Source organism: Octopus sinensis, linkage group LG4, assembly GCF_006345805.1.
Source record: "Octopus sinensis linkage group LG4, ASM634580v1, whole genome shotgun sequence".
Classification (NCBI taxonomy): Eukaryota; Metazoa; Mollusca; class Cephalopoda; order Octopoda; family Octopodidae; genus Octopus; species Octopus sinensis.
Window position 1 is genome coordinate 81,559,260 of NC_043000.1, and position 12,416 is coordinate 81,571,675.

Genomic DNA, 12,416 nt, shown 5'->3' on the forward strand with positions numbered 1-12,416 from the left:
GGTTTATGGCTGTATAAAACCTGCTCCAACAAATTTCATCTCACCTATGCAAGCATAGAAAAGTGAACGTTAACATAATGATAATTTGATGATGATGATGATATATATGATATATACAGTGGGCTTCCACACAGTTTTCATCTACCAAATTGCACACATTAAGTATTGGTTAACTTGAGGATATGGTAGAAGATACTTAGTGTAAGGTCCAATGCAGTAGAATTGAGCCTGGAATCATGTGGTCATAAATCAAACTTCATTACCACACAGCCATACCCAAAACCAGTATTCTGACTCTATAGTTAACAACCATCCCCACTGTTTTCTCTATAATGTAACAAATTATTTTAAAATATTATATTAACTACTTTTTAAAGAACATACTAAATAATAAGTATCTGTTTGCTTGTAGGTCCCGGGAACGAACAGCTGAGGACTTGGAAATTATCTACGAGGAATTACTTCATATAAAAGCACTGTCTCACCTCTCCACAATGGTCAAACGTGAACTGGCTAGTGTTTTAGTGTTTGAATCTCACAGCAAGAAGGGGACTGTTTGTAAGTACTTTTAGTTAAATATTTTTTATATTGCTTATTACTTCTTTGTACTATATCAATTGTTCCTTTGCACAGATATGAACATTCTCACAACTCTTCAATTAGTTATTATTTCTCCTGATCAACATCTTTATCATCATTGTCATCACAGTCATCATCGTCATCATCATCATTCTTTCCCTTTCCAGGCAGGTGTAGGCTATGCCTGCATTACATCTTGCTTGTTCTATTTGTCTGGCAACTTATCTGCTACACTTTAATATCTGTAACTTCTATACTCAAATCAGAGATCAATTACAGACTCTCTGAAACCTCCCTATGGAGGATTGGTTTATGTTTGACAATAAAGGTGGGAGAAGACAAACAGGTCAGGCATTGAAAGGACCAGTAGTTTGATAGTGGGACCACTTCCTGGAACCCATCCAGCATAGAATCACAGTGTACCTCATTTTGGTCTGGAATCATTGAGAAGTTAGTAGCATGTTACAGATAGATAGAAACATGATACTTAGAACATTCAACTTATTGATTTCAAAGAGTAATCTCAAGTTTTTTTACAAATATGGCAGACATGATTCTCAAGGCATTGCTCTATTTTATAAAAGCAATCAGATTTGTTATATAAAAGCATGGTAATTTTTATCCTGTCTGTCCTCCATATAATTCTAAAAGAAATGTTTCAGTATTGAATGCTTCTTAAAAAGATTAGTTATAATAAAATGTTTTCTGAATATTAGATGTGTGCATATGCAAAAAAAAAAACATCAGTGTATGTGTATATATATATATAGCACTCTGCTGTATGGAAGTGAGACTTGGATGTCATACACATGCCAAGAGCGTCGCCTAAACATCATTCACCTGCGCTGCCTCCGGAAAATCCTTGGCATCAAATGGCAGAATCATGTCCCCAACAAAGATGTCTTCAAGCAAGCTGGAATAATAAGCATGTTTGCACTCTTCACACAAAGACGTATGAGATGGCTTGGACATGTTGGCCATATGGAAGATAGCAGAATCCCCAAGGACATATTCTACGGAGAGCTTGCTAGGGGCACTAGGTCTGTGGGAAGACAGTTCTTACGATACAAGAATGTTTGCAAAAGGGACATGAAGGCCTGCAACATCAATATTAGCAACTGGAAAGCAGTTGCCAGCAACCGTGGAGATTGGCAACGTACCGTAAAAGACGGAACACAAAGGAGTGACGGAGGGAGAGAGGAGAAATGGAAAGACAAGAAAAGACGTCAACAAGAAACTATGACATTAAAACCAGCCAGACAAGGTCTTCGCTACATTTGCGGCACCTGCCAGAGGGAGAGTTTGTCCAGGATAGGACCACACAGCCACAGCAGGAGATGTATTAGGACATGAAATGTAAAAGCTGGACTAGATTATTTTATGCACAACTCCATTGTCTCCCGAGACAAAAAAAGGATGCCAAATATATATATATATATATATATATATATGGGTAAGACCTAGTTCACTTATATTTTTAGGTACATGCAAGGCTGTATTGTTAAGAAGCTTGCTTTGCAACCACATGGTTTTGGGTTCAGTTCCACTGCTTGATGCCTTGGGCAAGTGTCTACTACTATATCAACCGATGCCTTGAGAGTAAATTTAGTTGATGGAAACTGTGGAAGGCTATCATATATATACAGGGGTTGGACCAAACAATGGAAATACCTTAAAATTTCAAACAAATTTATTTTAATAAAGGGTAGTACCACCTTTAGCAGTAATTACAGATTGAATTCTATGAGGTATGGACTTGCACAAAGTTTGAATTGTTTCCAAAGGAATTTTTGTCCGTTCTTCATCTAAAACAGTCTCTAGTTCTTGTAGTGATGATGGTGGAGGATATCGACTCTTTATTTGTTTTTCTAAAATGCCCCATAAATGTTCAGTAATATTGAGATCTAGGGACTGTGGTGGCCAGATAATATGTTCAATTATACTAGAATATTCCTCATGCCATTCAGTAACAACTTTAGCTGTGTAAATTGTGCATTATCATCCTGAAAGATTGCTTATCCCTCTGGAAACAGTTCCACAACCATAGGATGAATTTGATCAGATAAAATGCTTAAATAGTCTTGACTATCAATTCTGCTCTGAAGGGAAATCATTGGGCCAGCAAATTTCCAACATATAGCCCCTAGATCATTACAGATACTCCTCCAAGTTTAACAGTTGGAAGAAGGCAGTCAGGGTCAAATGCTTCTTTTGGCTATATCCACACGTATACTCAGCCGGTGGTTGGAAATAAGGTAAAGGATGACTCACCTGGGAAAATAACATTCTTCCACTGCTCTAGGGACCAACTCTGTAGGTTTTTACTCCACTCTAAATGCTTTGCAACGTTTATTTTTGAAAGTAGTGGTTTATTGATTGCAGCCCTCCTGTGAAATCTGGCTTTGCACTCACAAAGTAGCTATCTCAGATTATGGTATTTCTTGCTTACTGAAATTGTATTGTATGACCATTCATTTTGGGATAAAGTCTATAATTTCACTCTTACAGAAACACGTATTGTGCAGCTTGAAATTGTTAACTAAACTTCTTAGCTCATTGGTGACTTGTGTTTTAGTTAAGATCAAAGTGTATAATTAACAATTTGAAAACCTATCATCACGTTACTCACATACATGCACACACATAAACACATGTATATATAATGTACATAATGTGAGTATATGTGTGTATCTATCTATGTATCCATCTATCTATCATCAACCGGAATGTGACCACTTGTAGCAACAGTAATATATGGCATGAAGTAGATAAGCAAAATAAGCAAATCCATTTCAAATAAAAACATATGATGTGGTATCCTGGTCTATATTTAAAGTCAAGGAAATGTCTTTTGATCTTAAGTCTATGAAGATTGACTTCAGACTAAACAGCCACAAAAATACAGTTAGCAAAAACAATACAACCACTACACCACCAACAATACCTGTCCACCACCACAAACATTTAAACTAATGCAACCTACATCAACCACTATCAACCCACCAACTTTTGAATCCAACTGACTACAACAGATATCAGCATGTATACCAACACGTGTGTGTGACAGTGTGTGCATGATTGCATGAGTGAGTTTGTGTGTATGAGTGTGTGTGTGTGTGTGTGTGTGTGTGTGTGTGTGTGTGTGTGTGTGTGTGTGTGTGTGTGTGTGTGTGTGTGTGTGTGTGTGTGTGTTTATGTCTTAAGTCAGAAGTGCAAGAAGCAAATTGCCTATAAAATTTAGTGACCCTTCAGCTAACAGTGATCATATAGTACTTTCTCTTCCTCAGTCCTTCATATTTTTACCTCATTTTCATTTTGCATCCATAGGAAAAAGACAATTTTATGCTCTCGCAAAGCAAACCTTCTCTGGATTAATTTCTTTTTTTACTTCATATTTTTTGTGAAATATCCAGTGTATTCCTTTAATGGTTCCTTTTTAGCACTACTGCCTTCAGATCTACTTGGTAGCTCTTTCCCAGGCATCTTAAATTAAAGGTAAATCCAACAGTAGTGGTGATTAATTCATCATCATCGTCATCATCGTTTAATGTCCGCAACCCATGCTAGCATGGAAAGCGGACGTTAAATGATGATGACGATGATGATGAATTAATCACCACTACTGTTGGATTTACCTTTAATTTAAGATGCCTGGGAAAGAGCTACCAAGTAGATCTGAAGGCAGTAGTGCTAAAAAGGAACCATTAAAGGAATACACTGGATATTAAAATTTGATGTTTAAAAATGGCTTGATGTGGACATAAAACTAAGTTTGTCAAAACATTAAACCTTGAAACATCTACAGAAGGAATACTCACTACATGAAAACAGAAAAAAAATTATGTCAAGTGCTCAAGAAGCTAATCCATTAACTGTCCAGACCTTATTTTTCCATAGATCTTATGTAATGCTTAAAATGAAACAACTCTTGAGAATATCGACCAAAGACCAGAATTGGCATGTGTGCTCATAAATACGATGATAATTCAAAAAAGAGCCACAAGTTTTATATGATGATTTGCCAATAAAGGAAGGTAAAACTTGAAATGAAAATCCCTTTTTTGCTAGCAAAGGCTAGTTTGAAAGGTTTAAGGAACACATGAATTTGCACAACATAAAAAAATGACTGGTGAAACTGCGAGCACTGATACAAAGGCTGCAACCAATTATCCTGAGCAGTTGAAGGAAATGATTGCTGAAGGGGGCTACACACTAGAGCAAGTATACAATATTAATGAAACTGCACTTTTCTGGAAGCACTTGCCTGTAAGAATTTTTATATCTCAAGAACAAAAACCAATACCAGGATTTAAATCTTCCAAAAATTGACTGACACTTCTTTTGGTCGGAAGTGCTGTTGGTAATATAAAATTAAAGCCCCTACACATGTATCACACTGAAAAATCTAAGGGCTTTCAAGGCTTACACAAAGTTTAATCTAACTCTGGTTTGGCATTCAGATAAGAAGGCACAGCCTTTTCATAGAGTGGTTTACAAACGTTTTTTGTCCTATGGTTAGAAAGGTACAGTGCCAGACATAAAATTTCTAACGAAGCATTGATTTCTTTAGACAATGCACCAAGCCACTTAGTGAACTTAGATGACCATTCTGATATAGTGAGAATAGATTATATCCCCTAGAATACAACTTTGCTCCAGTCAATAGATCAAGGTGTGATAGCTAACTTTAAGACATATCATATGAGAAGAACTTTCAAACAACTTATGAAAGCAATTGATAGGGAGGATAAACCTACAGTTAGAGATTTCTAGAAGAAATTCAAGATAATGAATGTAGTGAATTATATAGCTGAGTCATGGGATGAGGTGAGACCTTCAATATTGAATATTGCTCAGAAGAGTATATGGCCAGACTGTATCCATATATTACAAGTTTTCTTCGTGCAAAAAGTACACATTGATTTCAGAAAGATATTGTGACACTTACAAAGTATGTAGGACTTGAAGAATCATAGAGAATGGTGTGAGTGACTTGCTAGTGTCCCTGAGAGAAAGTTTATCAAATGATAAGCTGATGCTGTTAGAAAAAGAGAAAGCTGAGAATACAGTTAAGACAATGGAAGTTCCACCCAAGCCACTTAAACTGATTACAAAAATTATTGCCAAAGAATTAGCACTTATAGAGAAAGGTCTGCAAGGTTTTACTGACAATGATCCTAATCGTAAATGTAGCAAAAATTACAAGAGGCTTTTACAACAAGCTCAGTTCCTATACTGAACTGAACTAAGAGATGATACATCAGAAACAACAAATGACTTTGGATAAGTTCTTCACCATTTAAGCTGATGTTCAGGATAATGAACTATAAGATAGTAAAATATTGTCTCTCATCCACCATGCTCATTCCACCACCACTTCTCAAGCAATAGTCAACTTCTTTTGTGTTAAGAAAGTACTCTTATGATATTAGGATTCTTATCAATTCCCTAACTTATTCCTTTTGGAATGTTTTTGTTTTCCTGTATTTATATTGTATTATGTATGGTTAGAAATAATTATTTTCAAGCATAAAGGGGAATGTGTTGCTTGTTCTCTGTTGTTTTCTTATCCTTTTTTTCCTGAAAATGTCCGTAGGAATGCAATCTCAGTTGCCAAAAAATATAAATCAATAGGAAAATTAATTTCACATTACAGAATTTTGCACTACGACCAGCTTTTCAGAAATGCATTACTTCCATAAAGCACAGAATGCCTGTATATGCATTTATGCATGCACACACACACATAGATATGTACATACATCACACACACACATACATATATACATACATCAAACATACATACATACATACATGCATACATACATACATACATACATACATACATACATACATACATACATACATATATATATATACATACATACATACATACATGCATATACGTGCACATGTATGGCTTACATAAATACATGCCTACATGCTTACATACCCACTCATGCATATGTATTATTTATTTATATCAAAGTTTGGCATGTTTTATTTTAGCAGCAAACATCATTAGAGAAATGGTAAGATAGAGAATAAAATAAGCAGAAGAGAAAATAAAATGAATTCTGGTGTACTTTATTTTCTTTTCTTTTTTCTTTCTTTTTTTTTTTTTGACGGACTAAAATAAAAAAAAATAAAAATAATAAATAGAGAACTTCTCCAATTAGAAACCACAAGAATTGGAACATTAATATCTTTCATATCCATCTTTTTTTTGTCTGCCTAAAATGTGATTTTTTATATATATATCATATTCTTTTCTTTTCTTATTTTTTCTTCTTCTTTCTCTGATAAATGGCTTGGTTAATTGAAATTCCTTAGCAACTTTGGAAACTTCAAAATGTCTGGGTAATAATTCCTTGATGTATTCTATAGATACAACAGTAACTGCAACGACCACATTTATCGATTGGTTCAGTATATTTTGGCATTCATTGTTGTTGCTGTTGTTGTTTAAACCCAGGTCAATTCTGAGATCAAGTAGACATGTGGTCAAAGGTGTTCCAGTTGTGGCCATCCCATTTCATATTTATTTCAGATTATATTATTTGACATAAGGCAGCAACCTGGCAGAATTATTAGTCCCCAGACAAAATGCTTAGCGGTATTTCACCCATCACTACATCCTTAGTTCAAATCCTACCAAGATTGACTCTGCCTTTCATCCTTTTGGGGTTGATAAATTAAGTACCAGTGAAACACTGGGATCGATGTAACCAACTAGTCCCCTCCCTGAAAATTTCAGGCCTTGTGCTTATAGTAGACAGGATTATATTATTTAATGTGTTCTTTCTAGTAGTAGTAGTAGTAGTAGTAGTAGTGGTAGTGGTAGTGGTAGTAGTTCAGTCCCAATTAAATTCTGATTTTTGGAGATTTACTTGCTAGGCAGGTACATCTTAAGAACAAATGCAAAATCAACAAGTGTTCTGTCAGTCCAAATGATAATAATAATGATTCTGCTATAGGCAGATGATCTGAAATTTTGTAGGATGGGGCTAGTTGATTACATCAACCCAAATGCACAGCTGGTACTTATTTCAGTAACCCTGAATGAATAAATATATGGCAAAATCAGCCACAGCAGAATTTGAACTAAAAGTATAAAGATGGATGAAATACCTCTAGACATTTTGTCTGGCATGTTAACAATTCCATCAGTTCACTGCCTTAATAATCCTTTCTACTATTGGCAGAAGGCCTGAAATTTTGTAAGAGCTGGGATAGTCAATTATATTGACTCTAGTGTTCAACTGGTACTTACTTTATTGGCCCCAAGAGGAGAAAAGGCAAAATTGACTTAAGCAGAATTTGAACTCAGAACATTAAGACAGAAGAAATGCCACTAAGCATTTTGTCCAGCACAGTAACAATTCTGCAAACTTGCCACTTTCATTGCATGTGGGTCTGTTAAATGAAAAAAAAAAAAAAAAACAAACACAAAACAACTAAGGATAACCTACCCACACACAGCTAAAGAGTTGCCACCTGGATTTGATCAAGATACCCAATAACCTAGACCACTTTTCATTTCCCTAAACTCGCTTCTGAAATTACAAGTAAATCACATGTTGGGGTTGATAAGGAAGCACTTGTTCCTTACCTCAACACTCCCCCTCCCCCCACCTTAACACACTCACCTCCAGTATGTGATGACCTTTTGGTAATTAACTATAACAGAACATATGTCTGTAAACTACTTTCCATAAGTTGTCTATTTTTTGTGTGGTCCACACAATTAAAGCTAATATTTTTGAAAATCTGCATTTCATCTTTTCCTAAATCTTCTGGCAGTTCCTTATCAGTTATCTAAAGGACAATGTCTGCTGTTTCTATTGCTGTTCATCGTCATCGTCGTCGTCATCATCATCATCATCATCATCATGAGGAGGAGGAGGAGGAGGAGGAAAAGGAGAGGAGGAGGAGGAAAAGGAGGAGGAAAAGGAGGAGGAGGAAAAAGAGGAGGATAGGAGCTAAAATTTGGGGCAAGAGTTATTCAATGAAATCAACCCAAGTACTAGACTAAGTTCATTTTATCAATCTTGTAAGGATGAAAGGGAGTCTGACCTCAGCTGGATTTGAACTCAGGATATGAAAAGTTGTAACTAAATATCACAAGGTATTTTGATACACTACTGATTCTGCTAGTAATAATAACAATAACGACAGCAGCAATAATAATATGCATTCTTATTTAAATAGTTTCTTTTGTTACTCAACATTATTCAGTTTTATCTTTCTTCCGTGTGTGTGTGTGTGTGTGTGTGTGTGTGTGTGTGAATTGTTTCCTGTGTGTGAGAGAGAGAGAGATGGTTTCCTAGACTCATCTTTCAATTCTCCAACTAATCTGGCTTACATCTAATATCCTCAAATATTTAGTAAACTAAATGCAGCAATAACAAAACAAATAGATAAGAAATGAAATATAAAAACTATTTTATCTTTTTCTACTTCCAAAGATTTCACTATTATCATCATCACCACTACCACCACCACATCATCATCATCCCCACCACCATCAACATCACCATCATCATCATCATCATCATCATCATCATCATCATCAATGCTATCATGATGATCAGCAACATCTTCACCGTCTTCATTATCTGTATATTGATGCAGTACAATACACTAAATTCGCTATCAGTCATATGCATATGTGTGTAGGTGAATAAACAAAAAGAAGTAGCACTCAAGGCATTTAATTGTAGTTGTAAATAATTTAACAAAAAGTTGATTCAGCTCCACATAACTTAGGTTTGTAGACACAGTTGTGCGTTTACATCTCTAAGTATGTGGTGAGTAAGGTGAATTTTATGTAGCTTCTAGGTGATAATATTTGGGCCTCCACTGGTTGGTTCAAGTCATGTGACCACCTTGGTAAAGCAGCAATGCCAGCTAACTCTGCATATACTCCATGTGATAGAGAAGACAGTCTATTGGTGTCAGATAGCTGGTGATCTTATGTTCTGTGACATCAATTACTTCCATGCCACATTTGCCAAGTAACTAGTTTGAAGATATCAGGTGAAATATAAATTTGTATGCCAAGCACAGTTGTGCAGTCTAATTATAGGTGATGGCAGGTTTTGTTAATAGTATCATCATCTTCACCATTTTAACATCCACATTTCCATGCTTGCATGGTTCAGATGGAGTTTATTTTCTACAGCCAGATGCCTTTCAGCTATTTCCAAGCAAACCTTCAACTCTCACAGACCTTCAGCTGTTTCCAAGCAAGGTAATATTTCCTCATGGCCAGACATATTGATACAAAATTCACTCACAAGGTTTTTGGTCAGTTTGAGGCTTCAGTAGAAGACACAAGCTGAAGGTGTCACACAGCAAAACTGAACCCAAAACCATATTGTTGGGAAGCAAACTTCTTACCACACTGCCATGCCTGTGCCTATATGTAGAAGGGAAATAATTCCACTAAGTGCGAAACAGATTGTATATTCTGCAACTGAGCATGGCCCAACTAGGTCTAGAGTGATCTTTCCAAGTTATAAGCAGCCAGCAGTTTGAAGTTCAATTAGGAGTGTCTTTGGCAACAGCCTACATCAGTTTTCTGTTGACAGAAACTGCTCCCTGTTGCAGTATATTCAGTTTCTCAGAGAAGTAGTGTTAGCATTTATAGACTCCAGGTGAATAAAAGGGGATCTGTGAGTGATGTTCCATATGATGATGGGGGAGTAATTACCTAGAATCTCCAGGTGAAATATGGAGGTTTCCCTTTTCCTATAACTGAAAAAATGCTTATGTTGCATAAATTTTCCTTCAACTCAATGGATGTTATGCCTCTGAATGGTGTGATAGTGGCTCTATAAACAACAGCATTTGAAAGGCAGTAGGTGGGATGTCAGCACTTTTAAGTTCAGATGTAAGATGGTGACTGCATGTACATGTCTATTTCTGTTGTAGCTTGAAATGATGGAAGAGATATTATCTAAGCATGAGCTGCTAGCCTTGATGTTATGGGCATTAAAAAGTTCATATATATATATATATATATATAGAGAGAGAGAGAGAGAGAGAGAGAAAGAGAGAGAGAGAGAGAGAGAGAGAGAGATGTGCATGTGTGAGTGTATGTATGTGCGCTTGAGTGTGTGAACACACACACACACACACACACACACACATGCACATACATGCATGCATGGGTAGTTACATAGTAAAATGTCATTGTCTGATTGTGAAACAATTCAGTGAATATGAGGAAGAGAGCCAAGAGTCTTGAAGAAAGCCAGGAAATAAATTTTCATAATTCTTTATTTTTGCTTCTCATTCTTCCACCTCATTCTTTTCTTCTTCTTCATATTGTCGGCGGTGGCAGCGTTGGCAGTGGCAGCGTTGGTGGTGACAGCATTGGCATTACTGTTGCTGCTGTTGTTGTTAAAAGTAGTTAGTTGAGAGCCAATAGAGTATAAAAAATAATGCTTTGCAGTATTCATTCTGGCTCTCAGTACCCTTGAGTTCAAATTGCACCAAGGTTAACTTTGCTTTCATCCTCTCTGGGTTGATAAAATATAGTACCATTCCAGAAGTCAGGTCAAATCAATTTACTAATCCTCTCCATCAAATGTTTACCTGCTTTCATTTCTGTTACATACTGGCTCTTGAGGCACCACTACAGAAACTGCAGTTGAGAAGCATCCCTTTTGAATTAGGACCCAAGAGTACTATGTCAGCAAACATGGATGATGTCACCATCACAGCGTTAGATGCCACCAATATGGAGACAATTGGAAGTATTCTAAAGGAATACAAGGCAGTGGCAGCAGCCAAGATCAGCATGGACAAGTCAGTGGGCTTGTAGCTGGGCACATGGAGAGGCAACTCTATATAGTTGGGTGGCATTGTAAGATATTGGACTGAGAGACTGGTTAACTGCTCACTAATTGGGCAATGGAATCAGTGGTTGTTCAACTCGAGTAATCTATAGAGGATTAGTCCTAAGCAAGAATGACAACATTCTCAGAGAGACATTTAATTGGATTGTCTGTTCAGAAGGATTTTTTACAATGAATAATTTCCAGAAGTCCTTGGCCTGACAGTTCTGGTGATGGGTGCTACCAGTTTGAAATAAACCCTACAGACATAGAAATGCTGTCACACTGGCTTGTCTGAGATGCACCACTTGTTCAGTGTCTGGGTAGTGCTGACTTGTGGAATTATGTTGAACAGCTGATGTCACATGTGAAATGAATAGAGCTCTTGCTAGTGATGGTTAATCCATTGCTCTCCTTTAACCAGACAGGAAAGGCAGTTTTCCATTGTCTGGTAGCTATAGCAAAAGCAGATTTGCAGTGGATGAGACTTTCCTCTTTGATAGAGCCCTCATTAGCTTTTTCAAGTTACACTTGGAATGGCGGGGTGAGTGTGTTGGAGGCGGTGCTGTCCTCAATTGAATGTAATGAAAGGAGTGGGGAAATGGTGAAAATGACAAGAGTGGATGGCACTCTCTATGTTTAGACCTGTAAGTCAGAGAGCAAAAATTAGAAAGGGAATTTGCTCTTGGTATTCAGGGGGATGTTGGATGTTGGGGTTCCTTGATTGGCCCTAGAGGACTTACTGTATCTGGAGGATCACATTTTTATCATCCATTTTTTTATTTTCTTCTATTGCTATACACTGTATATATATATCATTTCAATTTTTTTTGTTTATATTATGTACCATGTATACTTACTCTTCGTGTTTGTTTTTTCATCATTCTATGTAAATCCCCACACTTTATGTGTCTTTGTATTGTCCTCTTCATCCATTGTCTTAATGGTAAATTAAAAGAAATCATTCTTATTATATTGAGGGGCATGAGAGTG

The 12,416-nt window shown here is 36.5% G+C and overlaps 1 protein-coding gene across 1 annotated transcript in view; it reads left to right on the plus strand.

Moving 5' to 3' along the window:
• The window catches only part of LOC115210368 (rap guanine nucleotide exchange factor 4), an 853,913-nt gene that overhangs the window by 778,121 nt on the left and 63,376 nt on the right, over nt 1-12,416 (plus strand). Inside the window, exon 10 of the mRNA XM_036502201.1 lies at nt 413-558. Within this exon, the coding sequence (XP_036358094.1) occupies nt 413-558 (146 nt within the window). The remainder of the gene's footprint in view (nt 1-412; nt 559-12,416) is intronic.